This window comes from Pantherophis guttatus, chromosome 13 (assembly GCF_059756535.1).
Source record: "Pantherophis guttatus breed Tessera chromosome 13, ASM5975653v1, whole genome shotgun sequence".
NCBI classification, from domain to species: Eukaryota; Metazoa; Chordata; class Lepidosauria; order Squamata; family Colubridae; genus Pantherophis; species Pantherophis guttatus.
Window position 1 is genome coordinate 20,502,501 of NC_142075.1, and position 27,866 is coordinate 20,530,366.

Sequence of the window (27,866 nt, forward strand, 5' to 3'; positions counted from 1 at the left end):
AACAGATATGCAGCTTTGGGGTACACGGGCCTCTGTTTAGAATTATAAACTCGATAAGCTGCTTTTGAAACTGCTATCAGAGCCAAACAAGCTCAATCCTGTTTGTCAGAGAGCAAAGTCCGGGGTTATAAATTTATCCTAGGAAATTCTCTGCCTCTCCAGATAAACAACCTGCCAACAGATTAAAAAGGAACAGGCCCTAACAAAGGTGATCAATTGTAGCTATTCCACCATTTTTTCAGGAGCAATATCTTGAGATTTCTATGGAGATTCTCAGTCATCTAGGTCATCGTTGTCCCAAAGATGTTTTTTTTTTCTTCAAGAGGCAAGTGGACTTTCTGGTTTTTAGAATAGAATAGAATAGAATAGAATAGAATAGAATAGAATAGAATAGAATAGAATAGAATAGAATAGAACAGAGGAGAGGAGAGGAGAGGAGAGGAGAGGAGAGAAGAGAAGAGAAGAGAAGAGAAGAGAAGAGAAGAGAAGAGAAGAGAAGAGAAGAGAAGAGAAGAGAAGTAACAGAGTTGGAAGGAACCTTGGAGGTCTTCTAGTCCAACCCCCTGCTTAGGCAGGAAACCCTACACCACTTCAGACAAATGGTTGTCCAACATCTTCTTAAAAACCTCCAGTGTTGGATCATCCACAACTTCTGGAGACAAGTCGTTCCACTGATTAATTGTTCTCACTCTCTCCTCAGTTCTAAATTGCTCCTCTCCTTCATTAGTTTCCACGTTTTCTTTGAAGATGTTTCGCTTCTCATCCAAGAAGCTTCTTCAGCTCTGGCTGGACGGTGGGGGAGGCTGAAGAAGCTTCTTGGATGAACCAGAAAGTCCACTTGCCTCTTGACGAAAGAAAGAAAGAAAGAAAGAGAAAGGAAAGAAAGAAAAAGAAAGAAAGGAAAGAAAGAATGAAAGGAAGGAGGGAAGGAAGGAAGAAAGAGAGAGAGAAAGAAAGAAAGAAAGAAAAAGAAAGGAAGGGAGAGAGAGAGAGAGAGAGAGAGGAAGAAAGGAAGGAAGGAAGGAAGGTTTAGTGCACCCTGTTATTAACACAGCTGCCTGCAATTTCTGCTGGTTCGAATCTCTCCAAGGCTCAAGGTTGACTCAGCCTTCCATCCTTTCTAAGGTAGGTGAAATGAGGACCCAGTTTGTGGGGGCAATAAACTTTGTATAAATATACAAAAGGATGAAGGCTATTGCTTAGCGCATTGTAAGCCGCCCTGAGTCTCCGGAGAAGGGCGGCATATAAATCAAATAAAAAAAAAAGAGTGAAAGAAAGAAAGAAAGAAAAAGAAAGGAAAGAATGAAAGAAAGGAAGGAAGGAAGGAGGGAAGGACGGAAGAAGAGAGAGAGAGAGAGAAAGAAAGAATGAAAGAAAGAAAAAGAAAGAAAGGAAGGAGGGAAGAAAGGAAGGGAGAGAGAGAGAGAGAGGAAGAAAGAAAGGAAGGAAGAAAGAAAGAAAGAAAGAAAAGCGCCTTTGGGACACAACCGGGATCATTTTCCCCCTTTGGCCCATCTCAGCCGCCGCAACCCGCATTCTGCTCTTCAGCGCCAGCAGCAGATCCCCCTCGCTCCCCCCCCCCCGTTTGAAAGCCGAGCCTGGGTTGGTTTCTCGGAAATCAGCCCTGCCTTCCCCGCAGCCAGAAATCGAAAGTGGAAGTCGCGGCGGGCAGAAGTGCGCCTGCGCTGGAAAGTCCCGAACTCCTTGAGCAGACCCCTGCGGGAAACCTCGTGCCTAGCGACCAGTGACGACACGACCCTTTCGATTTTTTGATTGGGCCAGAGACGAGTTTTTTTTTCTTCTTTCTCTTAGAGGCGTTGTTCCCCCAGCTCCGCAGAGTCACTTCACTTTCGGGATCCGAGGAGCGTGGAAGGCGGTTTTCGGGGCTGCAAAAAACCCAAAAACCCAAGAACTATGGCAAACTCCAAAGAACTTCTCCTCTGGTGCGTCGTGCTGGTGTGCATCTCCGGCCTGACGGAAGCCACGGAAAGTAAGACCACTTTTCTGCTTCTCGCGATTGCGAATTCGGCGTTCCTGCCCCGAGTTCTTCTTCTGTCCGGCGGGGTTGGCAGCTGTTTCCTTAACCCGGGTTAGAAACGGGTGAATTGAGAAGCTGCTGTGCTTAAGATTTCCTCCCCCCCCTTTTTTATTATTGGTTGCATTTTTTCCCCAAGAATTTTTCTTCAAGAGTGGGGAGGGTCTGGAGGACCCCGAAACTCGCTGGGGACTTTGAAGGTGGGTTGGCAGGTCTCCTGGGTCTGTCCCGGGTTAGCCCAGAGGTTTGCGGGAAGATCGGCGGAGACGTCTTGCCTTCTCTTTCTGCGGCCTTGTATAATCTTTTGTTTCTTTTATATCCTGTTTTTGTTACTTTTACGAATAAGCTAGGAAATTCAATTTGCGTTTCCCGGGTCTGTCCCGGGTTAGCTCAGCAGTTTGCGGGAAGATGGGGGGGGTTGTAATGTTGAGATCAGCAGAGACTGTATCCTTCTATAATTTATTGATAAATCGCCTTCATGATGTTTTATAAATAATCTTGTTTCTTTTATATCCTGCTTTTGTTACTTTTACGAATAAACTAGGAAATTCAATCTGCGTTTCCAGGGTTTGTCCCGGGTTAGCAGGAAGATGGTGGTGGTGGTGGTGGGGTTTGTAAGTGTTGAGATCAGCCGAGACTTCTTCCCTCTCTTTCTGTAGCCTTCTATAATCTTATTTATTGATAAATTGCCTTCATGATGTTTTATAAATAATCTTGTTTCTTTATATCCTGCTTTTGTTATTTTTACGAATAATCTAGGAAATTAAATTTGTGTCTCCTGGGTCTGTCCCCGGTTAGCCCAGAGGTTTGCGGGAAGATCGGCGGAGACATCTTGCCTTCTCTTTCTGCGGCCTTGTATAGTCTTGTTTCTTTTATATCCTGCTTTTGTTACTTTTACGAATAAGCTAGGAAATTCAATTTGCATTTCCTGGGTCTGTCCCGGGTTAGCTCAGCAGTTTGTGGGAAGATGGAGGTTTTAGTCTTAAGGAGGTGAGCGGAGACTTCTCCCCTCCCTTTCTGTGGCCTGGTATAATCTTATTTCTTTATTTCTTGCCTTTATTATTATTTTTTTTTACAAATAATCTAGGAAATTAAAAAGAAAAAAACTGACTCCCTTGTAATACTTATGGGGACGGATGGACAGATCCGGTTGGAAGAAAAATAGGAGAATTGAATTTTCATTTTGCTTATTTTTTTTTTGTATTTCTGTTGATTGGGAAGTACAGGAAGGAAATGGGAGGGTTCCCTTTGTTTATTCTTCTATTTTTATTGCGTTTTAAAGCTGCCTAAACTTCACAGGATGGCTTAAAACTATTCCAAATCAATAAAAATCCATTTTATTCCCTAAAAGGCAGAGGTTGTGTATGATGAGTGAGGAACACGGAGGCCTGCGATGGCTGCCATCTTGTCTTTTGTTATAAACTTCATTTGTTTTTCTTCCCTTGGTCAGGTTTCTGATTTAGTGGTGCGGCTCAGTGCCCCAGATGCAAAAGGGAAGAAGGGGAAGACTTGAGTAGCAAGTATTTTCTTTGATTTGAAAGGGACGATGGTGTGCTGGAAAGAGGTCTTTCTGATACGGTGCATTTTCCGAAAATAAAATAGCCATGAAGTGCTCCTCTAGAGTTTCGCAGTAGTTGCTAGATTTATTTAGGAAAATAGAGAAAAACTTAAGAGTCTGATAAATTAATAGTGAAAAGAAGCTTGGGCCGTTAATTTTCTGACACTCAGCTGGCCTTTTTTTAAAAAATTTTGCTTTAAAAATATTTATTTATATTCTACTTTTATTATTTTTACAAAGAACTCAAGGGGATGAACATACCCCACACACTTTCTTCCTCCCCACCTCAACAACAACCCTGTGAGGGGGGGTTGGGCTGTGAGAGAGAGTGACTGGCCCTGGCCCAAAATCACTCAACTGCCTTTCATGCCTAAGGCGGGACTAGAACTCACTGTCCCTTGGTGATTGGCCCAAAGTCATCCAGCTGGCTTTCATAGCTAAGGCCAGAACTTGAACTCAAGACCCTCTGTTTCTAGCCTAGTAACAGAAAAACCAAAGGAACAAAACACAATTGTGATGGATACGTTGTCAAAGAAAACAACAACGATGCTTTAAAAAGGCGCTTTTCAAAATGTGACAACCAAAAAACAAAACAAAACATTTTGTTTGCTTTAAAAATCATTGGGTTTTTTTTAACTTGGGAACTTTTAATATATGTGGGTTTCAACTTATAGAGTTCCTCAGCCAACATGTTGACTGAGGAATTCTGGGAGTTGAAGTCTACACATCTTAAGAGTTGCCACGGTTGGGGTAAAAAAAATCTGCCCTAAAATGTATGTCATACTTTTATTTATTCTTTGTCTTTTTTTTTTTTTTAAATTTGATTTATATGCCGCCCTTCTCCGGAGACTAAGGGCGGCTTACAATGCGTTAAGCAATAGCCTTCATACTTTTGTATATTTATACAAAGTCAGCTTATTGCCCCCACAAACTGGGTCCTCATTTTACCTACCTTAGAAAGGATGGAAGGCTGAGTCAACCTTGAGCCTGGCGAGATTCGAACCTGCAGTAATTGCAGGCAGCTGTGTTAATAACAGGGTGCTTTAAACCACTGTACTACCAAGGCTCTTCCCAGAATTTGAGGTGGGGATGTGATCGCCATTACAATGATGGCAGCGTTCTGCGGTCACATGATCTCAGGGTGAATTTGATTTAAATCAAGTCGATTTAAATCACGATTTAATCAAGGCCCTGTGGGCATGGTGGAGAAAATATGGGCCAGATGGACCTGGATTTACAACATCTTCTCTTGTGTTTTTTCTCCCCCCCCCATCAACCTTGGTAAAAAATATATATATATTTTTTAAGACAAGCAAACATTTAATACACCAATCCTCCCTTCCCTGTGACACCTCGGTGTTATCTTCTAGGCTTCTTCTCCATCTTCCATAAGTTTCTTCTATCTTCATATTCATCCAAGCCATTCTAACGTTTCATTTCTAAATCAATATTATAGTCATCATTTGTACACTAGTATCAGCCCTTTATATCTCTTTTCCAACCAACTATAAAAATAATTCCATATGTTAAAATATTCTGATTCCTCCTTATCTTTAAACATCAAAGTTAATCTATTCATTTCTGCATTTCCCCCCAACCTTTAGAAGCTCCTTCGGTGCAAGTGTATTCCCGCCATCCTATATCCATTGGCAAGGAGAATGTTCTGCACTGCTTTGTGGAGGGTTTCCACCCTCCAAAAATCAACGTTACCCTTCTGAAGAATAATGTTGAAATACCCGAAGTCAAGCAGTCCGACCTCTCTTTCAAGGAAGACTGGACCTTCCAGCTTCTGACTTACGTTTCGGTGGTTCCCAATGGAAAAGATGAATATTCCTGCAGAGTGAGCCACCAGGCACTCAAGGAACCCAAGATCATGAAATGGGGTAACTACTTTGACTTGGCTTTCTATTCCGTTTCTTCTTCCCCCTCCCCATCCTTCCTCCATTTGAAACAGGAATAGTTAAGACGTCCTAGTCCAGTGATGGCAAACCTATGGCACGCGTGCCCGAAGTGGCACATGGAGCCATGTTGCCTGGCACGTGCGCCGTTGCCCGTTCCTCTTCTGGGTTTCTGGCACGCATGTGAACGGGATGATCAACTGGACTTTGTGCGCGCAGCAGTGCCGGAAACCGGAAGAGCTGGTCTTCTGTTTTCTGGCGTGAGTATGAGCGGCGGCCAGCTGATCGGTGCGTGCGCGTGCATGGCAGTAACCAGAAGTCTTTTCCTCTTTTCAGAAGAACCTCAAGAGAAAATGTACTTCTGGTTTCCAGAATGTGCATGCGTGCCGGCCAGCAAGATTGTTGATTGTTTTTATTATTACGGATTACATTAGTACACTGCCCAATTTCCAACCATTTTGGGCAGTTCACTTCTAAACATCATGGAATCTGTTACAGATCTGCTGTGGATCTATATGCTACTGCCGGATTCTGTTCTAGCCTTCCCTTTCCCATCACTTCCTTTTCTTTAAGACAATTTCTCTTGAGGTTCCTCTGAAAAATACTAACTCATTCTAAAAAAGCCTTGATAGAAAATGCTACCAGAAAGGTTTGCTTTTAACCATTTAAGACAAAAAAAAATAAAATAAAAAAAAAATAGGAGGTGTATTTCGTGTAGAGCATGCAAAGCACTAGCAAAGAATTAACTTAGCATCTGTAGGCCCTGAATGATTTGTTATATATTTGAAGAAATATGTGCTGAAAGTTTATTCTCTTTGTGTTCCACAGAGCAGGATTACTGATCCAGTAATCGCCAGCAAATAAGGTAAGAGATGGCTGTTTCACGAAAAGTATACTTCACAGGAAATACGAAAGTGTGTGTATTATTTTAATGTGTTGTATTAATACTCTGGAAGTAAAAGATCAGCTTGCTGTCACAAAAGACAAAGCAGTAAGCAAAATGAAACCAACGCGGTTCAGCAAATATTTCAAACCAGTATTTCTCAAACTTGGCTACTTTAAGACGTGTGGACTTCAACTCCCAGAATTCCCCTGCCAGCATGCATGTATATTTATTTTATTTATTTATTTATTATATTTCTATACCGCCTTTCTCCCATAGGACTCAAGGCGGTGTACAGTCAAGAAAAATATAGACACACAAACATCATAAAATTGCTAATTAAAATTATTATTTAGTTTGGTCAATTAAATAAAACCCAGAATTAGATAACATTTAAAAAAAAATCATTCACATGTTCATATGTTTAGCCCCGCCTGTTGGAACATCAGGGTCTTGAGGGCACGGCGGAAAGCACGGAGATCGGGGATATTCCGTATCTCAGGGGGCAGTTCATTCCAAAGGGTTGGAGCCCCCACAGTGTGCATGTGTGTGCAGAATCCATATGATATACCAGTGACAGTGAACCTTTTTGGCACTGAGTGCCAAAACTGGAATCCACATGCATGCACATGCGTCAGAGCCCAAAAACCTGAAGCCAGCTGGCTGGTGTGGATGTGCGCTGGCCAGCTGATCTTCGTGTGTGCTGGAAACCGGAAGACCAGCACGCCATAGGTTCACCATCATGGTGATAATACTGTCAAACCTCCCCCCCAGCTAGCCACGCCCATAGGAAAAGGTAGATTTTTTTTTGGAATTTCCACCTATCTATCTCCGCACTCCCTTCGCCAGTTACCCCCATTTCCCTTCCTTTAGCGGCCCCAGCCCTAGCCCCACTTCCTCCCCCCCCACCTCTTTGTTTGGGCTGCTTACCTTCTGCGGTGGCTGGTCCATAGTCTAGAAGGCAAGCTGACCGGTGTTTTCGACAGCCCCCAGCCAGCCGCCACTGCTGGAAAGCGGCTGGCAAAAAGGAGGTGGCTGGCCACAAGCCGCCGAAAAGTACTGGTGGAAAAAACTGCTGCTGTTGCCGCCATGTTCTTCACACATGTGCATCCCATTGGACTTGCAAGGCAATGGGATGCGCGTGTGCGAAGAACATGGAGACAAACATGGCGGCCGGGGTGGACAACAAGGGACCAGTTTGGGGGCGTGGCCAGCTGGCCATCGCTACCGGTTTTGTTTTTAATTATTTTTTTTAAATTTTTTTTTTATTTGATTTATATGCCGCCCTTCTCCGGAGACTCAGGGCGGCTTACAATGCGCTAAGCAATAGCCTTCATACTTTTTGTATATTTATACAAAGTCAGCTTATTGCCCCCACAAACTGGGCCCTCAATTTACCTACCTTAGAAAGGATGGAAGGCTGAGTCAACCTTGAGCCTTGGAAAGATTCGAACCAGCAGAAATTGCAGGCAGCTGGTCTTAATAACCAGCTTAATAACAGGGTGCCTTAGACCACTGTACTACCAAGGTTTGGTGACCTTGGCCAAATTTCTGCCAATGGTTTGCACAAACCGGCTGAATACCACCTCTGGTTCATGTGCCTCGAAAGATTAAAACGTGGCAACTAGATCAACGTCTGTTAATCTGAGATGTTTCGCTTCCCATCCAGGAAGCTTCACCAGTCATGTGTCCTTACCCAAAGAAAGAGGTTGAAGAGGTTGTAGAAAAAATGCTTTTAAAAGTTAAAAAAAAAAAGTTAAAAAAATGCTACCCAGTCACATTACCCCACCACCAAGCCACGGCCACAGAACCGGTAGTAACAAATTTTACATTTCATCACTGCCTTGCACCATCTTTTGCAATCCTTAACAAGAACCCTGAACAACTCTTGCAATACTTTTAAAAGTACTTTCCCTGTATTTGCATGTTTTTATATTTTCAATATAGCCTTGTTAAGAGAGGCTCAAACACAGATGCAAATAAAAACAATTTATTTGGCTTTCCAATCCAGCCTAGAGTGTACTGTACCACATTTCTTGGGGGTTTTTTTAATGTAAAAATAATCTTTTTTTTTCCAGATTTGATGAATGATGCTTTAAACTACTATTTCTGCTGCTGATCTTTCTGAATGCTGTTTCTGCTTATCAATGACTGAAGAGCTCCAAATTCAACTTTTTAAAGCAATGCATTTTCAAGAAAGGATCAAAGATAGACATCACATCTTTATATAAATCAGCATTTGAGGCATCATGATTTTATAAAATGTTTTCTTTATTTAGAGTCATGGTCCATATAGAGTTACCATCATAAATATAATCACTCATAGAGTCTATTCTATTAGGGAGATAGGCAGTTCTTAAATATGACTGACCAATCAGTTAATTAATCTGAGTGTGAAAAAGTCATCACTTTTGCTTTACTGCTATGTTAACTCTTTTAGGAGTTAAGAGTATTTTCTTGTGTTATTGTGGAGATAAGAATGGAAAAAACTGAATTTTCTAAAAATGATAATTAAGAGTTTCCTTTTATAAATTGCTACCTGATAGGCTAGCTCAGTTGATAGTTTTACCTAACGTGTAAGTCCCTTTTGCTTTCCTCCACTAATGTACACATAACCCTCAATAAAAGTTGTCTAACAATGTTTTCTTTGGAAGTTCTTTGTGGCTTTGAATGGTTGAGTGAAGCATCTCAAAAGTAGTTTACAATAAAACATTAGGCTACATACCGGTAGTAATAGCAATAGCACTTAGACTTATATACCGCTTTACAGTGCTTTGCAGCCCTCTCTAAGTGGTTTACAGAGTCAGCCTATTGCCCCCAATAATTTGGGTCCTCATTTTACCCACTTCGGAAAGATGCAAATTTGAGTCAAATTGCTGGTAGCTGGTAGTCAGCAGAATTAGTCTGCAATACTGCATTCTAACCATTACACTATCATGGCTCTTAACCAATACATTAAAACAATATTCAGTTTTTAAAAATCATTGAGATGGGAAAAAGCGGGGCAGGGAAGCCAACATAAGCTACATGAGATCTGGCCAACATTCTCAGCTAAATTTAGCACACAGCACATGTTTAGGCCTTTAACAGCTGATGAAATAGGTTGCACAGACAATAATTTAGCAACGATATTTCTCAGAGTTGCATTGTATGAGGAATTTTTTTTGTCAGTAAATAATCCTAGTGGTATTTAGTTTATAAATAAATGCCTCGAAATCATAACGGTTTCACAAGATTTGAGGAGGGCTTTTTTTCCTGATGTAAAATTATAAAAAAAAGAGGTGTCAAATTTGTGCCTCTCTGGGAATATTGGATTACAATCAGTTTGGAAAGCAGTGCCAAGGAAAGAATAAAATAAGGGCCGTTTGACAGCTGTTACTCAGTTTGTTCTTGCTCTTGAGAGCTTCATGAAGAGGTTTGAGACTAAATCATTTCATAGGAAGCCAATGGAATCTTCTGGAAGAAGAAGACAGTTGGAGAGTGGCAGTTACAAGGCAGGACACTTGAAAGCAGGTTGAAAGCAGGTTAGTGAGGAACGTGGGCAAAGAATCAAAGTTTCCTCTGAACAATAACGCAAAGACTTTATTCTGCAAAATAGGTGAATTCCTTGAAATGCTATAAATGATAGATCATTGTAGAAATGGGTGGAAATTGGAAGCCGGGCTCACCAGGTCTTCTAATGCAACTTTTCCTACCTGGTGTCCACATGTGTGAAGATTGTTGTTGTTGCTACCCTGTTTGCCCCAAAATAAGACATCCCCTGATAATAAGCCCATTCAGACTTTTGAGCGCATGGCAATAAGACCAAGCGCTGATTTCAGGGTTCAAAAAAATATAAGACAGGGTCTTATTTTTGAGGAAACACGGTAAATAGACAAGCAGGGAGATAGACAGACAGACAGATATAGATTAGGTAGATGATAGATAGATAGAGACAGAGATAGATAGATAGATAGATAGAGACATGGATAGATAGATAGATAGATAGATAGATAGATAGATAGATAGATAGATAGATAGATAGATAGATAGATAATAGATAGATAGATGCAGTGGTGGGATTCAGCCAGTTTGCACCACTTTGGGAGAACCAGTTCTTAACTTTCTGAGCAGTTTGGTGAACTGGTTGTTGGAAGAAATCATTAGGGCAGAGAACCGGTTGTTAAATTATTTGAATCCCACCATTGGATAGATGAATAGATAGATAGATAGATAGATAGATAGATAGATAGATAGATAGATAGATAGATAATTAGATGGAAGATAGATGATAGATGATATAGCTACCCTGTTTTCCCCAAAATAAGACATCCCCTGCTAATAAGCCCAATCAGGCTTTTGAGCGCATGGCAATTAGGCCAAGCGCTGATTTCAGGGTTCAAAAAAGTATAAGACGGTCTTATTTTCGGGGAAACACAATATTATTTGTTTATAGTCATACCTTGGTATATGACTACTTCAAAACTTGTTGAATTTGGTATGTGATGCGTTTTGAAGTGAAAATGTTGTCCCGGTACTTGTCATTTCTCCTGATATTATTTCCGGCCGAAATAAAGGATCACGTGATAAGTCACATGGTTTGCTTGGGACTCATCATTTTTAGTACTCATCACACGGAATGAATGATGAGTGCCAAGGTAACCACTGTAACTTATAAGTCACCTGAATCATCCAAGCTCTGTCACTGAAGTTTTAAAATGGCTGAAGATCATGAGAATTAGGCAGCCCAACACATCTAAAGATCTCCCGGTGGGGGAATGCTGGTCCAAAGTAAATTTTAAACCCCACATGAAGGGACTACTTCACTTCCATATCAAGGTCAGCATCTTGCATCCTGGGAACATCCTGTCATTCTTAAATACTGGCATTGGTGTATGTGTGTTTTTTTTTATAACATTGGGACACTGAAGGACTAATAGAGTAACTCTGGCTATATTATTCCCATTTGTAATATGTAGCCAATCAACTGGCCAAATTTACCAGTGAAACCTTTTGATGGTTTACAAAGGTGACTTTGTTTAATTGGGCTGCGGGTTTTTCAATCGTTAAAAAACAAACAAACCAGGCATGAGAATTTAAAAGGAGACAGCAAACATCAGCCTTCCTCAATTGACCACTTTGGTAAGGGTGGGTGGATGTACTATCTCTCAGGATTATCATCAGAAGGACTTAACTGAGTCGCCATGGGCGAATAGGCAGCAATATAAATCTAATAAATAAATAAATACATAACTAACTAACTAAGTAACTAACTAACTAACCAACCAACCAACCAACCCTGGGAATTATACTCCAACATATCTAGAGTTTTAGAATTGGCAAAACTAATTTTACCTATTGTTGAATCTATCTCCCTCCCTCCCCCTCCCTTTCTCTCTGTTTCTCTCTCTCTCTCTCTCAATCATCTATCTTTCTCTCTTTCTCTCTCTATTATCTGTCTGTCTGTCTGTCTGTCAGTCCGTCCGTCCATCCATCCATCCATCCATCCATCCATCCATCCATCTATCCATCCATCCATCCATCCATCCATCCATCCATCCATCCATCATCTATTAAATTGAGTTACCTCTCATCTCATATCCAACAATTCTAGCTGAAATGAATCTAGCGAATTCATCAGATAATCAATTTTATTTTGGTTAAGGATTGTAGATTCCTTCAGTGATGGATTTGGAGGTGACCCCAGGTAGATGATCTACTAATCCAACCGTTGTCATTTAAGACCATCGTTCTCATGCATACTTTCTTCCCTACTTCTGATTGTTGCTTTAGTGTTTGCTCTTTCCAGTACAATGTCCACTTCCACCAGCAAAAATCCGTCCTCTTCCTCGCTCATTTCCCTAAACGATCGAGCAGTGAGCCCGATTCTTGCCAGCTCGTCAAACACCTCGTGGGACCTGAATGCAGATGACTTCACCAAGGAGTTGTCCTGTTCTCTTTGCCTCGAACTGTTTAAAGAGCCGGTCATTCTACCTTGCGGCCATAACTTCTGCAAACCTTGCCTGGAGGCCATCTGGAATAGAAACGGCGTTTTCTGCCCAGAATGTCACGTCAATGTTCCTGACCGTAAGTTCATAATCAACCAAGCCTTGGAAAAGATGGCGGAGAAGATTAAGACTTTTCACGTGGGAGGCCAACAGCAGAAATGCATGGAGCATGGAGAACCACTGACTCTCTACTGGAAACCCCAAGGGAAATTAGCTTGCTTCACCTGCCGAGAAGCTCAGATGCCCAAAGACCAATGTACTCAGTTTCTCCTCATCCCTGATGCAGTGCAGATATATACGGTAAATGACATGCTGAAACCTGATTTCACAAATGGTCCTGTGACCCAGTCAAAGGCCCTTTAGATGTTCCAGCACAGGGGTCTCCAACCTTGGCAACTTGAAGCCTGGAGGACTTCAACTCCCAGAATTCCTCAGCCAGTTTTGCTGGCTGAAGAATTCTGGGAGTTGAAGTCCGCCAGGCTTCAAGTTGCCAAGGTTGGAGACTCCTGTTCCAGCAGATTCCCCTCTTAATGTTTTGCAGTATTTCTCAAGCCCTGTAACTTTAAGCGGTGTGGACTTCAACTCCCAGAATTCCGCAGACAGCATGTTGGCTCTGGAATTGTGGGAATTGAAGTCCACACCACTTAAACTTGTTGAGTTTAAAAAAAAAAAACACTTGCGTTCTGTTCGAAATGACCCACGTTTCAAGGATGATGACCCACTTTTGAAGGCTAAGGATTTGGGGCTGAGAGAAGTTGCTTTTTAATCTAGTTAATCTGGAGCTGTAACTTCCCATTATGTCTACAGGAAAGGCTACTCACGTTGAGACTTCAGCTCAGGTCTATCCTGGTAAAACTGGAGGTGTTGAAGAATGCTCAGGAGGAGAAAATATCTAGTCATAAAGTGAGTATGCATGCGTAAAGTGAGTATGAATGATAGCAGTGTGTCCCAATATTTGAGGGGCTGCCACAAAGAGGGGGTCAACCTATTCTCCAAAGCCAGAGGTCTGCAACCTTAAACACTCAAAGAGCCATTTGGACCTGTTTTCCACAGAAAAGAAAACACCGGGAGCCACAAAACTCTTCCCGTGCCTGACTATTTCTTGAGTGGCCACAAAACTAGCATATGTTGTTGAATTAAACATTCTGTTTTCTTCTGAAGCTTTTCTTTTCTTGCAACATATTTATCCCCTCCCCCCATTTTGAACCCAAATAAATATACTGCAAGCCAGTAAAATCAGAATCATTTTTCTTTCTTGGTAGCCATTATTAAAAAGAGGAAATAAGTCAAAAGCAATGTTGCAAAAGCTCATTTACGGTGTAATTATTGTCCCATGGTAAATAACAGATCAACAATCAGAATCCATATCACTAGCGTCCGTTAATTGCATGGACTTTATTTTCAATCTCTCTCTCTCCCTCCCTCCCTCCCCCTCTCTCTCTCTCTCTCTCTTTAATTTTCAGGAAAACAAATTACAGCTCCAGTACCATATCTCCTTGGAGTTCCTAAAGCTGCACCAGTTTCTTCACACCAAGGAGAAAATGCTAATTCATCAGTTAAAGGAAGAGAGCGAAATCCTTCTGCAGGAAATGGAAGGAAACCTAAACAAACTCCAAGACCGATCACAAACTGCAAAAGACACTTTGGTCTGCATTCAGGCTCGGTTGTACCAGCAAAATTCTGCCGGTTTCCTAAAAGTAAGATTGCCAGATTACATAGTTGCATGTAGTTTGGGATGATGCTTGCTGGAGTGTTAGACGTGTAGGACTCAGGGGCATCTGCTTAGCATGGAGAAGAAGGACATAGTTGAGAATTACGACGTCAAGTAGACAAGGTCAGAGATGAAGCTGGCAGCCCATCTGGCTTTAAACTCATTTCATATAGATTTTAGATAGGTATGAAGTAGGGGTGAAATCCAGCAGGTTCTGACAGGTTCTGGAGAACCGGTAGCGGAAATTTTGAGCAGTTCGGAGAACCGGCAAATACCACCTCTGGCTGGCCCCAGAGTGGGGAGGGAATGGAGATTTTGCAATATCTTTCCCCTGGAGTTGGGTGGGAATGGAGATTTTGCAGTATCCTTCCCCTGCCACGCCCACCAAGCCATGCCCACAGAACCGGTAGTAAAAACATTTGGATTTCAACAACTGGTATGAAGATCCCCAGGTGCCTTCAAAACTGTGAAGGCCACTGAGAATTTTGAAATCTAATCTTTGCTTTGCTGAATTATATTTATACTTATAAATGGGTCGAAAGGGAAGGTAATTTAGAAATGATCCTTCTTCCTTTTCTCTTGTTTTTTTTTTTTTTTTCTGACAGGGAATAAAGCCATTTGTAGAACGGTGAGTACATGTCTATAAGGAAATATTTTGAAATGATCATAGCAGAGTTCAAGAGTAGGAAAAAATATGAAGATAAACCACAAAATCTGGACCATTCCCATTGGTTGACCTGATTTGTATGCGGCTGCATATTCTGCTCTGTGTGAAGGACCCAAACAGGCATAAATACATAAGGTTCTTCTCTTTAGATTGGGAATCCTAACATTCAACCCTTCAGCATCTATGTACTGTTTCTTCTGTCTTGATGCAAACACATGTATCAGTGTTCAAACAATGAATGGGTTTCAATAGAAGAGAATAGTTCTGTCTGTCTGTCTGTCTGTCTGTCTGTCTGTCTGTCTGTCTGTCTATCTATCTATCTATCTATCTATCTATCTATCTATCTATCTATCTATCTCTGTCTATCTATCTCTGTCTATATCTATCTCTGGCTCTATCTATCTCTGTCTATATCTATCTGTCTATCTATATCTATCTATATCTATATCTCTGTCTATCTCTATCTATCTATCTATCTATTTATGTCTATCTATCTATCTCTGTCTATATCTATCTATCTCTATCTGTCTATATCTATCTATCTATCTATCTATCTATCTATCTATCTATCTATCTATCTATCTATCTATCTATCTATCTATCTATCTATCTCTGTCTCTCTCTCTCTATTTATCTATCTATCTATCTATCTATCTATCTATCTATCTATCTATCTATCTATCTATCTATCTATCTATCTATCTATCTATCTACCTATCTCTTTCTGTCTGTCTGTCTGTTTGTCTGTCTGTCTATCTATCTATCATCTATCTATCTACCACATTTCAGTCATCTCTAATTTCTAGATTCTGTCCACATTTTGCATCCTTTTCGGTATTCAATAAAGGAGACAATTTGTAGCTCAGGTTTGAACTAAGGGATCCTTCGTGCTCTCTGAGCTTGGTGTTTTCTTGCAGACGTTTCATTACCCAACTAGGTAATATCATCAGCGCATGGATGCTGTTATCTAGTTGGGTAATGAAAAGACTGCAAGAAAACAACCAAAATCAAAGAACACCAAGGGCCCTATAACAAATAAGTTCATTGGCCTGTGTTGCCACTTCATTTTTTCCTCCTTAGTTCCATGCATTTATATCAGACAGGAGGAAATTCCAGGGATGATGTTGCATCAAACACAGCTCTTTCCCATATAGTAGTTTGAGGACAACGCATACAATTCTTTGAGGCAGGAAGTGTTCCTCAGTGCGTTGCTCTTAGCCGGTATATCCCAAGGGAATAGTCGTTTCTGCAATTACAGCAATAGCATTTATATACCGCTTCATAGTGCTTTTACAGCCCTCTCTAAGCGGTTTACAGAGTCAGCCTCTTGCCCCCAACAACCTGGGTCCTCATTTTACCTGCCTTGGAAGGAGGGAAGACTGAGTCTGAACCTTGAGCCTGGAGAGATTCGATCTGCCAAATTCCAAGCAGCCGGCAGTCAGCAGAAGTAGCCTGCAGTACTGCACTCTAACCACTGCGCTACCACAGCTCATTATGTGCCAGATTGTTAAGGATATTGTTGTGTTAACCAACCAGCAGAGCAAGTGCACAGAGAAACGGTACTGAGAGCAATGAATACAATACATACAAACTGGTTTAACAAAGCTTTTACTTTGTAGTGAAAAACAATTGCATAGTCTTTTAGTCAATCCAAGTCTTTAGCCATTCAAATCAGTCCGAAGTTACAGAGTTACAGTTATCCTTTTACCATACAAACAGCAATTCAACGCTGGTAACAAATCACGATGGTAGCATATCCATCCACGTCTTCACACACGACAGTAACAGTTCCAACCAACAAGCCAAGCAGCAAGTCAAGCAATGATGAGAGCAGGTCCAACAATGACTATAGCTCGGCTTCCTTCTTATATACAGTTTACACTAGTAATTATCCACTTAAGATAAGTGAAGACAGCAGTGCAATGACTCAACAGTACAATTATGATAATTGCAGTCAGCAGTTAGTCAGCAGTCAGTTACAATGACTCAGCAGTACAATTACTCAGCATTACATCTTATAGTTACAGAATACATTTAAAGTTATAGAACACATATATTGCCTGGACAACTTGTTAGACTTACACCATATCCTAACACAGATTATCCCACATCACTGCCACATTTAACTAAGTCTACAAATGTCTTGTGTAGGATGGAGAACAAAACCGAAAGTTCATCTCTGGGACAATTAGTGACCGGGATGCTGAACTCTGGAGAATTCAAGGGCCCCATGCATTATGCGATGTGGAAAGAAATGAGAACCATCCTTAATCCAGGTAAAGAAACAACCAGATCCAGTTTCTTGATCTTAACTGAAATTGATTCCCCACCCCACCCCACACACATTCCTATTATAGAAGAAGGGATGGGGAAGCTAATGCAACTGCTTGAGATGGTGAAAGAAGTTATTCTGATTAAGGAAAATCTAACTTTGCTTCCCCCCGTTGGGCTTCTTGCTAGTCACTGAAAGAAATGCACGTTTAATTTTGGGATTTGACACTTGGAACTGTTTATGATGATATAAATACTATAGCTCTTGATTTTAGAATAAGAGGTTAATGCATTTCATATCTATACCAAAGAAAGTTAGTATATTGTATACAGGGGGTTCGCAGGGGTTCGGGAGAACCTCTAGCTAAGATTCCATGCAGTTTGGAGGACCCCCAAATCCCACTCCTGGCTAGCCCCCCACCCCCACCCCGCCCTGCCCATCCCAGGAGCCCCATGGGGCCCGTTTTGGATGCAGGTAAGTGCAGGGTGCGGGCGGAGGCTCGGGGAGGGCGAAAAACGGGCCTACTGGAAGTTTGGGAAGGGCCCATTTCCGGCCTCCAAAGGCCTCTGGAGCCTGGGGAGGCCGTTTTCACCCTCCGGGAGGCCCGAGAAAAGCCTCCGGAGCCTGGGGAGGACAAAAACAACCCCCCGCCCCCGCCGTGGTGCAGGAGGCGAATTAGGCCATGCCCACCATGGCCACACCCACCCAGCAACCGGGCAGAGAACCCCTTGCTAAAATTTTTGAAGCCCACCCCGATTGTATAGATAGGGCTTGTTTATTGCGTGTCAAGTCTTTGGGAGGCATCTCCCAGGCTTCACCGATCATATTCCTTCCTTCTCCAGACATCACCTTCGTCACCTTGGATCCTAACACAGCCCACCCCAACTTGATCCTCTCCGAAGAGTTGACCTGCGTCTGGCATAACGACATAAAGCAGATTCTTCCAGATACTCCCGAAAGATTTGATTGCAGCGTTTCGGTCTTAGGTTCTGAAGGATTCACCACCGGGAAGTACTATTGGGAAGTGGAAGTGAAGAAGAAGAGCAAGTGGACTTTAGGGGTTGTCCGGGAAAGCATTAACCGGAAAGGGAATTATCCCCTCTCGCCCAAGGAAGGCCACTGGTTGATCAAGCTGAGGAATAAGATCGAGCTAAAGGCCGTAGATGTCCGTCCCAAATGTCTAACCTTGCTTGGCCGTCTGTCCAGAGTGGGGATCTATTTGGATTACGAAGAGGGCCAGGTATCCTTTTATGATGCCGTGTCCATGTCTCACCTCTACACCTTCATGGACACTTTCACCGAGAAGGTGTACCCCTACTTTTGCCCATGTCTCAATGACTCTGGAGAGAACAAGGAACCACTGAGAATCATAGCTTTCAATATGTAGAAGCACGGTGAAGATGGAGATGTCTCCTCAGCTCTGAGCCTGGCTCTGTGGGAGCTTATAGGATTGTGGGTTACAACCCCAGGGCCGGTAGAAGGACCCAGCCAGTTCCCTTGGACTTCTGATGGGGTTTACTCCTCACTCTTTGAAAGAGTAGAGTAGTTCCGTTGTCCCTTTCTGTGGTTCAGCTAGGACAAGCGTCATGTTTTGAAAAGGTAGCCAATGCCTCCTTGACCACTTAAAAGAGCATCTCCAATGGGATCATCCGATTTCTTTCCGGGAGAATTTCCGACTGTAAGGTTGAGCAGAAGGATGTATCCCAAGCTATTAGTGTTCCATTCCATAAAATAATAATAATAATAATAATAATAATAATAATAATAATAATAATAATAATAATAATAAAGGTATCTTGATCAAATCAAAATAAAATGTTAAATTTAAGCATGGATTTTTTTCCCCCCACCGCCGCCTCTCCTCCTGATGTTTGATGGGAAGCTCCCTTCCTTCTTCAAAACTGGTGTGAAAACAGGCAAATGTTCAGAAACTCGAGGAAATAATAACTGGCCAAACATCATTCCCCCAGATTTTTTAAAAAATCGGTTGCACAGGTAGTCCTTGACTTAACGCCGCACCTGGGGCCAGATTTCCCATTGCTAAGCGAGACGGTTGGTAAGTGAGGCACGCACGTTTTTACCTTTTTCCGTTTTACCTTTTTCTTAGCACCTTTCAGCAAATTACCTCACTTGTTAAGCGAATCGTACGGTCATTAAGCAAGTCTGGCTTCTCCCATTGACTTTGTTTGTCGGAGGCTGGCTGGGAAGATGGTGCCCACATGCCAGCTGCCAAATGCTCGAATTGTGTGTGTGTGTGTGGGGGGGGGAATGCTTTGACAGGGGTGTGATAGTCGTAAGTCACTTTATTCTGTACCCTAACTTCAAACAGTCACTAAATGAATAGTTGTAAGTCAAGGACTACCTGTATTGGTGAAAAGTCATCCAGCCTAAAGAAAGGCCCAAATCTATTATTGCAGTGGGTGGATTTGCTGTTTCAAAAAAGAAAAACAAAAAAGGAACACCCATAAATATTTATATATTTGCAATCACTTTTTGTGTTTGAGATCCATGGTTACTGTCAGGAACTCAGCAGTTGTGATGACTTCACAGCTCCTGCACAAATTCAGAAGCCTGACAAGCACCATTCCAGCTAACCAATGTTATTAACAGGCAGACATTTTCATCAGATCTCTTTTTAAATAAAATGTGTTCGTTGGAAAAGGACTCCTCCTGATCTTACCGCCCCAGAACCTGCAACATCTGGAACTACAGGTAGTCCTCAACTTACAACAGTTCATTTAGCGAGATTTTAGTTCAAAGCTACCACGGCACTGAAAAAAGCGACTTACGTTTTTCACGCTTATGGCCTTTCCAGCATCCCCCACGGTCACTAAATTCGTGACTGTGGGGGATGCTGGAAAGGCCTATGAAACTGACTCATAGTTATGACGGTCACAGAGTCCCAGGGTCCCCTTTTGCGACCACCTGACAACCAAATTCAACAGGGAAGCCAGATTCACTTAACAACCGTGTGTGCAAGTAACTCAACAATGCAGCGATTCACTTCACATCCGTGGCAAGAAAGCTCGTAGAACAGAGCCAAACTCAGTGAACGAATGGTTCGCTCAGCCACACAAACGCTGGCCTCCATTAGGGTCGTAAGCCGAGGACCCGCCTGTACTCCAAAGCGAAAACCAGCTGTCGATCTGAGTTACTCTTTGCCTTCTGTTGGTTTGAAAGATCGTTCTTAGCACGGCGGCTGTTCGCATGATTGACATGTTGCAAAAGTCGGTGTTTGGAATCTGCCGAGCTGGTTTCAGGGCCTCTTTTTACGCCTGGATTTAGCTGCCCTTGGAACATCCCGACCGGACAGGAGACCCCCATCTCCCACCCCCCACAATGAAGAAGGAAACACAGTCTGTGATTTGCATGCAACCTCCATGCATATTAATGGGCTCCCGGGTGCAAATGCGTGCAAGAAGACAGGACATGTGTGCAAACCACTTTCTTCCATGGGTGGGCGGAGACATTTTTGGGGCCTTCATTTGGATGGAAAGGAAGTATATGGAGCTTTGGGAGGCCCCCGCTCGGCCTCACGGCGGGATGTTTAGGGGCCGCAGCGCCTGGTTCTCGCAGAGCGTCCCCCCAGGGATTCGCCGCCTTTGGGGTGAGGGAATCCCTGCCGGTGGGGGGGGGGAGAGGGAGGAAAGCAGGGAAAGCCCCCATTGGGAGTGATGGGGCCCAAGGCTTCCCCCAGTTGAAATTAAGGGCTGCTGGTGATATCGGCTAGGGAGAAGTCAAAAAAGTCAAAATGGCGCCCATGCCATTGAAGCCCCCTCCCCCCAAAAAAACTTTTGAATTTTGTTCATGGCGGCTGGGGGCATGGACCTAGAGCCCCCGCAAAGCCAGAGGAAAATTTCTCTGCCTGGAAACGCTGAACCTGGAACAGCTGGTAATCTTTTTAAGAACCATCACAGGTAGTCCTCGAATTATGTCCGCAAAAGAGGACCAGAATTTCCGTCCCTAAGCAAGGCGGTTATTAAGTGAGCCGCACCCAACTTCGTGACTTTTTTTTTTTTTTTTTTTTTTGCAAACCACTGCCGCTGTTCAGTGAATCATGGCGTTGTTAAGCGAATCCAGCTTTCTCCCATTGACTTTGCTTGCCGAAAGCCAAGCAGGTAGGCCGCAAATGGCCACCAGATAACCCTGGGACGCTAAAAGCCTGTGCCCAAATTTTAATCACGTGTCCGTGGAGATGTTGCGACGGCCGTAAGTGCAAGGAGCGGTTGCTGAGTCACTTTTTTTTCGGGGCCACCGGAACTTCAAACAGTCACTAAACGAAAGGTCGCAAGTCAAGGACTATCTATATCAGGGTTTTCCAAAAAATCTAGATTTTTTTTAACTTTTCCGTCTTTTTCCGAGAAAAAACGAACTCTTGGAAGACCATGTCATTTGCAAAGAATATACCCTACAGGTAGTCCTCGACTTACGACTACAACTGAGCCCCAAGTATCTGTTGCTAAGTGAGAGGCTTATTAAGTGAGATTTTGCCCCATTTTACACCTTTTCACCGTTGTTAAGCGAATCCCTGCTGTTGTTAAGTGAGTTAAACAGTGGTTAAGTGAATCTAGCTTCCCTGTGGACTTTGTTTGTCAGAAGGGGGTCGTATGATCCCCGGGACAATGCAACAGTCATAAATATGAATCACTTGCCAAACCGTCTGAATTCTGATCAGGTGACCAAGGAGATGCTGGAACGGTCGTAAGTGTGAAAAACGGTCATGAGTCACTTTTTTTCAGTGACGTAACTTCGGTCACTAAATGAACTGTTGTAAGTCGAGGACCACCTGTATTGTGACTTCACCTTTTGCGTTGCATGATCAAGGACCTTCCTTGTGATCTTTTTCTGCAGTTGGTGAAGGAGGGGTGATTGTGAATTTGGAAGCTGCCGATTATCTCTTCAGCAGCAATGCTTCTCACCCGGATACAAAAAGGTATCGCAACTCCGCTTGGATCAGTATCTTTTTTTAGATTAGATTAACAGAGCTGGAAGGGACCCTGTAGGTCATCTAGTCCAACCCCCCCCCGCCCAAGCAGGAAACCTTTCACCATTTCTGAAAAATGGCAGTCCAATCTTAGAGGATCTTATTTTTCTAATCCAGTTTTTAATCTAGTTTTGGTCACCACAATGTAAAAAAGATGAGGAGACTCTAGAGCACGGGGAGCACGGGGGAGGGGGCGCACACGCATGCATGCCCACACCCATAATTCAATGCATCCCGCCCCCCCATGCATGCACACGTGACCCCACCTGCGCTCCCCTGGTTTTGGCATGGTGGCCCGTTTTTCATCCTCCCCAGGCTCCAGAGGCTTTCTTGGAGCCTGGGGAGGACGAAAACGGCCTTCCCCCCTCCGCCCCCGGAGGCCCTTTGGAGGCTGGAAATGGCATGTTTCCCGATTTCCAGTGGGACCGGAAGGCCGAAAATCAGGTGGCTGGTGCGCTCTTGCGCGCTGGAGCTAAGATAGGGCAACGCTCGCGTGCCCACAGATATGGCTCCGCGTGCCACCTGTGGGACGCGTGCCATAGGTTCGCCATCACGGCTCTAGAAAGAGTGCAGAGAAGATCAACAAAGATGATTAGATGGCTGGTGTTTAGAATTTGGTTATTTAACTAAGAGCTGCGAGTGAGCTGCGTGGTAGCCTAGAGGTGAAGACGCTTGCTTTGCACTCGAAAGGTTGCGAGTACAATTCAAGGCAGCGGCAAATGTTTCTCTAGCAGGGCGCAAAGAGAAAATATCTGCTGTGAACTCCATGCAGGTGTCAGGAAGGGCATCCAGATAGTAAATGCTCAGCTCTATTCAGCTTCACCCGACTGTACCACGAATAAAAGGATTAAGAGGTCGTAAAAAGAAAAAAAAATTAAGAACTGTGAGTCTTCTAGAGTCTTGTGTCGTATAGATAATAACGCATATACATAAATGAACACACACATACCCACTGCACCACAAAAATGGACACCACATTGTAAAAAATGCCTGCTGCAGGTATTTAATAGAGACAAAGAAATTGCTTTATACTACTGACTCACGGACTTACCAGAAATGTTCTGCTTTCTGCAAATCTTCACTTCCTTCCCTTGGGAAGTTGAGATCTAACGCAATGTAAGCAATAAATAAATAAATAAATAAATTGTTTCACAATTTAATAATTTTCCTTCTTCTTTTCCCAGAATACACCAAAGTTTAGACTATCTGGAGGACCGAGTCATGGTTTTTCATTCCTGCTTTCTTACTGCGAATATCAAGGCCAAAACAAAACATACCGTAGCTCTAGGACATTTCGTTCTCCTACCAGCCAGCTTGCAACAAGGTAGTACGCATGGACCAGAATGAGTAATAGGTTTAATAACAACATCAACATCTGCCTGTTCTGGGTCCTTGGGGAGGACTCAAAAAGTGGACAAAAATGCCAGACATCTGTCTAACTGCACATCCTTGTTCTTATATGTGTCCCATGGCATTCCTTAGCCCTAAATTCAACAGATGATGTTTTCTTTCTTTCTTTCTTTCTTTCTTTCTTTCTTTCTTTCTTTCTTTCTTTCTTTCTTTCTTTCTTTCTTTCTTTCTTTCTCTCTCTCTCTCTCTCTCTCTCTCTCTCTCCTTCCTTCCTTCTTGACTTCTTTCTTTCTTTCTTTCTTTCTTTCTTTCTTTCTTTCTTTCTTTCTTTCTTTCTCTTTCTCTCTCTTTCTCCTTCCTTCCTTCCTTTCTGACTTCTTTCTTTCTTTCTTTCTTTCTTTCTTTCTTTCTTTCTTTCTTTCTTTCTTTCTTTCTTTCTTTCTTTCTTTCTCTCTCTCTCTCTCTCTTTCTCCTTCCTTCCTTCCTTCCTTCCTTCCTTCCTTCCTTCCTTCCTTCCTTCCTTCCTTCCTTCCTTCCTTCCTTCCTCTTTCTTTTGCTGTCACCAGAGAGCAAACAGGAGTTCTAGGAAATTCATATCCTTTGTCTCTGTTTATTATTCACCCTGAAATGATTGCAAAAGCTCGTTGTGAGGGGTGGGAGGAATAACTCTCTAGAAATAAGTGTAAAATTGTCAGTGCGATCAAGATGTTCAAAGTACTTCCTTCCGCTTTCTAATGGATGCCTGCATGCTTGCGTGAAATGTACACCTTGCTTTTTGCTCTGGGTGGACTATATTAGAGCACCAGGTCCTGCAGAAAAGAACTATTGCTGAGCACATTGTAAGCCGCCCTGAGTCTTCGGAGAAGGGTGGCATATAAATCAAATTAAAAAAAAAAAAAAACCTGTATAAAAGAACAGCTGATATGTTTAGCAAGAAAACTCCTTCAAACAGTTGCAACTACATATATTATAAACAGAGATATAATGGAGTGTGGATTTGCACATTTATAGCTATGCGTGCAAGTGAGCTCCATTTGTTTTTCTAACTATATCAGGTTTGTGCCATATTGTAAGCATGGGATGAATCTCTTTAGAAATTTCCCAGGTGGGGAGATAAATTTCCAGTTAAGGCTGGGAAATAGATGTTGTTATTCTATTATAAATGATGCATCATATTTAATTACTGTGCATAAATTTGGCAGCCAGTGTAATTGCTAGTACAGAATGACTCTGTTATTACATTAATAATGGAATAACTTTTCCCTTCTTGAGCGGTTTTTCTTTTTCTTTTTCTTTTTTCCTTTTGCCTTCACTGTAGAAATTAGAAAAAAAATTGGCCACTTTATATGGGAACAGATAACCAGTCCAGTCCAGGACTTACACTACAGTCCACTTACACTCCAGGTAAGAAAAATATCTAGAAGGCAACAGTTAACAATATTATTATTATAAAACCCAAACTTTCTACTTTAGAATAATATTATTGCCTGGTATTTTGAATTTTCTTATTTTTCATCAGGCAAAATTGTTCATAGAAGGTGACTACTGCCCCATATAAGAAAATAAGATTAATGGGGCTGATTGAATTTCTTTTATAAATTGGCATAGCCAGATGGAGTAATGAGAAATTAGAAATTAAGGTTGTTTTTCTGTCCACAGTCTGGTCCAACTCCTGAGTCAAAAAACATCAAGAAGCAAGAACAGTTAAGAGACAAGAAAGAACTGGAGAAATGGTATAAATTTGAATGGAATCAATAATAGGAGATTGATATGTATTGAATAGTAATGTATTGACTGAGAATGACTAATTAATCTAATTAATGACTAATTAATCTAATTAATGACTAATTAATCTAATTAATGACTAATTAATCTAATTAATCTGTTGGCTCTTGAAAATGATTAATCGGAGCAAAGCCTATATCCTTGATCCTTAGTTAGCAAGATGATAGATAAGAAAAATAATAAACTGAAATTAAAAGCATCTCTTCTCACTATATTTCTCCATAGAGGGGTTGGACTAGAAGATTCCAGCCCTAGGATTCTAATATTTATGTTTTTTTGCAGCCAAGGTCCAAGGACATCTGAAACAGGAAAGCTAACATACATTCCTCTTCAAGATTATCCATCAAGTAACATGGTGACAGGTAAATAAAATATGTGATGAATGAGTTATTAAGACACATAATTCAGAAGATCAATGACTCGGTGCTGTATTCTAATGTCTCATGATGCTGGACAAATGTTAGAGGATGTTGTGGGAGACATTCATCTCTTCCTCTCTCTCTCTCTCTCTCTCTCTCTCTCTCTCAACTCCCCTTTTATGATCCTGTAATCCCTTAATTCGGGATAGAGTCGGGATGGAGTTGAGCATTTACTGGCCAGATGCCCTTCCTGACACCTATGGGGAGTTCACAGCAGATATATTTTTCTTTGCACCCTGATAGAAAAACATCTGCCGCTAGCTAGGATTGAACTCTCAACTTTCTGAGCGGTGGCGAATGTCTTCACCACTAGGTCTCCATGCTGTTCTATCCCCCACCTTTCTCTTCTCTCTCTCTCTTTCTCTCTCCCCTCTTTTCTCTCTCTTGTTTGTCTATCTATATTATCTATCTCTATCTAGCTGTCTGTTTGTCTATCTATCTATCTATCTATCTATCTATCTATCTATCTATCTATCTCTATCATCTACCTAATCTATATCAATCTATCTGTCTGTCTATCTGCCTGCCTGCCTATTTATCTATATCATCTATCTTCCATCTAATAACTATCTATCTATCTATCTATCTATCTATCTATCTATCTATCTATCTATCTATCTATCATCCATTCATCCACCCACCCACCCACCCATCCATCCATCTATCTACTGGTATCTGTCTGTCTGTCTGTCTTTCTGTCTTTCTGTCTGTCTGTCTGTCTATCTATCTATCTATCTATCTATCTATCTATCTATCTATCTATCTATCTATCATTATCTGTATAATGTATATTTATTAGCATTTCTTTTCTAGGTTATACTTCTGAGAAAGTGTTGAAGAAATTTCTCGGGGAGATACGAGATTTCATTCCTGGTTGTTCTGGTTATTTAGCATACTGGATTCCAAACGAAGCCAATGTTTTCTCTGATGTGAAGATGAAATTAAAGAGGAAGTCATGAATAACTTTGGATCCTTATGAAGAACAAAGTTTGTTTCTCAATTAACTTCCCTGCAGTTTTTATTCCTTCTTCTTTTTTTACAGTAGAGTTTGGAACGTTATTCTTGCAAAAGCTGTTAAGCGCAAATGTTGTGAAGTTTCACACTGCTGTTTGTGTGGATGATTCAATCCGACCAATTTAGGGCGTATCCTGTTCTTAGAATTCCAGTTATTAAAATGTTGCACTGTTTAATGAAATCGATGCGTTTTCGATTCGTTGTGTTTTGACTTTTGCTCTGCCATGAAATATGAATGTTTTTATTTATTTAGATCCCCCCTTTATTATTTTTATAAGTAATGCAAAGTGGATAACACATTTAATACTCCTTTCTCCTCCTGTGTTCCCCACAATAACCCTGTGAGGTGGGCTGGGGTGAGAGAGAGAGCAACTGGCCCAAAGTCTCCCAGTTGACTTTCACGCTTACGGCGATACTAGAACTCACCGACTCCTGGTGATCGGCCCGAAGTCACCCAACGAACCGGTTTTGATTAATGATTGGGAATATCAATTGTTGGTTTCATCCATATTTATTGCTCACAGAGGTCTTTTGGAAAGGCACAAAAGGATCTAAATTGGGAGCAAGTCATTATTTTTAAAATATTAACTTTCTCTGCCAGTGGTGAATTAGTGCCAGTCTTGTCCAGACTATGCCAGAAGGTGGAAGCATTGAGCCAGCCATAACTGATCTCCAAAAAAAAAAAAAAAAGAAGAAAAAGAAAAAGAAAGAATTAAGCAATATAAATACTTGAGTTAGAATAGAATAGAATTCTTTATTGGCCAGGTGGGATTGGACACACAAGGAATTTGTCCTTGGTGCATATGCTCTCAGTGTACATAAAAGGAAAAAAAAATACATTCATCAAAAATCATAATATACAACTGAGTGAAAGTCATAGGTGACTAATAAACAATCAAATCATATTAGGAAACAAATAAAGGTAAAGGTAAAGGTGCCCCCTAAAGGTAGTCGTTCCCAACTCTAGGGGGCGGTTGCTCATCTCTGTTTCTAAATCGAGGAGTCAGCACTGTCCAAAGATGTCTCCGTGGTCATGTGGCCGACATGACTAAACGCTGAGGTCATCTTTTAGGTCATCTAGTCCAAACCCCCCTCGTCCAAGCAGGAGACCCTACACCAGTGGTCCCCAACCCCCGGTCCGCGGACCGGTGCCGGGCCGTGGAGTACCTGGCACCGGGCCGCGCAGCGGCCGGGGGACAGGAACGCTTCAGCGCAAAGGCTCCTGGGCCGTGCGCAATGGGCCTGCGCAAAAGCTCCTGGGCCGTGCGCAATGGGCCTGCGCAAAGGCTCCTGGGCCGTGCGC

At 42.1% G+C, this 27,866-nt stretch overlaps 3 protein-coding genes across 4 annotated transcripts in view; all 3 read left to right on the top strand.

Annotated features, from left to right (window-relative positions):
* Nucleotides 1–9,015, top strand: part of B2M (beta-2-microglobulin) — an 11,801-nt gene extending 2,786 nt beyond the window's left edge. The window contains exons 2-5 of the mRNA XM_034432610.3: nucleotides 1,813–1,990; nucleotides 5,198–5,476; nucleotides 6,320–6,356; nucleotides 8,453–9,015. Of these exons, the coding sequence (XP_034288501.1) occupies nucleotides 1,915–1,990; nucleotides 5,198–5,476; nucleotides 6,320–6,333 (369 nt within the window). The 5' untranslated portion in view covers nucleotides 1,813–1,914 and the 3' untranslated portion in view covers nucleotides 6,334–6,356; nucleotides 8,453–9,015. The remainder of the gene's footprint in view (nucleotides 1–1,812; nucleotides 1,991–5,197; nucleotides 5,477–6,319; nucleotides 6,357–8,452) is intronic.
* Nucleotides 9,016–9,805: 790 nt separating this feature from the next.
* Nucleotides 9,806–18,839, top strand: TRIM69 (tripartite motif containing 69). 2 transcript variants are annotated; one of them, XM_060689446.2, is made up of 7 exons: nucleotides 9,806–9,972; nucleotides 12,147–12,661; nucleotides 13,169–13,264; nucleotides 13,825–14,058; nucleotides 14,678–14,700; nucleotides 16,891–17,015; nucleotides 17,854–18,839. In XM_060689446.2, exons 2-7 carry the CDS (start codon nucleotides 12,167–12,169, stop codon nucleotides 18,396–18,398), a joined length of 1,518 nt encoding a protein of 505 aa, XP_060545429.2. In that variant the 5' UTR covers nucleotides 9,806–9,972; nucleotides 12,147–12,166; the 3' UTR covers nucleotides 18,399–18,839. The 2 variants fall into 2 exon arrangements, with proteins under 2 accessions (XP_060545429.2, XP_060545430.2); XM_060689447.2 differs by having other exon boundaries at nucleotides 9,827–9,898.
* Nucleotides 18,840–20,554: 1,715 nt separating this feature from the next.
* On the top strand, nucleotides 20,555–26,746 carry TERB2 (telomere repeat binding bouquet formation protein 2). The gene is made up of 7 exons (XM_034432601.2): nucleotides 20,555–20,618; nucleotides 21,863–21,944; nucleotides 23,180–23,319; nucleotides 24,664–24,749; nucleotides 25,005–25,078; nucleotides 25,413–25,492; nucleotides 26,363–26,746. The coding sequence occupies exons 1-7, from the start codon at nucleotides 20,555–20,557 to the stop codon at nucleotides 26,506–26,508; spliced, it is 672 nt and encodes a 223-aa protein (XP_034288492.2). The 3' UTR covers nucleotides 26,509–26,746.
* Nucleotides 26,747–27,866: the final 1,120 nt, after the last annotated feature.

Coding starts and splice junctions, on each gene's coding strand:
- TRIM69 (XM_060689446.2), top strand. CDS start 12,167: ATGTCCACTTCCACCAGCAAAAATCCGTCCTCTTCCTCGCTCATTTCC. Junction 13,265..13,824: donor AGAAAATATCTAGTCATAAA/GTGAGTATGCAT, acceptor TTTAATTTTCAG/GAAAACAAATTACAGCTCCA. Junction 14,059..14,677: donor ATTCTGCCGGTTTCCTAAAA/GTAAGATTGCCA, acceptor TTTTTCTGACAG/GGAATAAAGCCATTTGTAGA.
- TERB2 (XM_034432601.2), top strand. CDS start 20,555: ATGTTTAGGGGCCGCAGCGCCTGGTTCTCGCAGAGCGTCCCCCCAGGG. Junction 21,945..23,179: donor TCTCACCCGGATACAAAAAG/GTATCGCAACTC, acceptor TTCTTTTCCCAG/AATACACCAAAGTTTAGACT. Junction 24,750..25,004: donor ACAGTCCACTTACACTCCAG/GTAAGAAAAATA, acceptor TTCTGTCCACAG/TCTGGTCCAACTCCTGAGTC.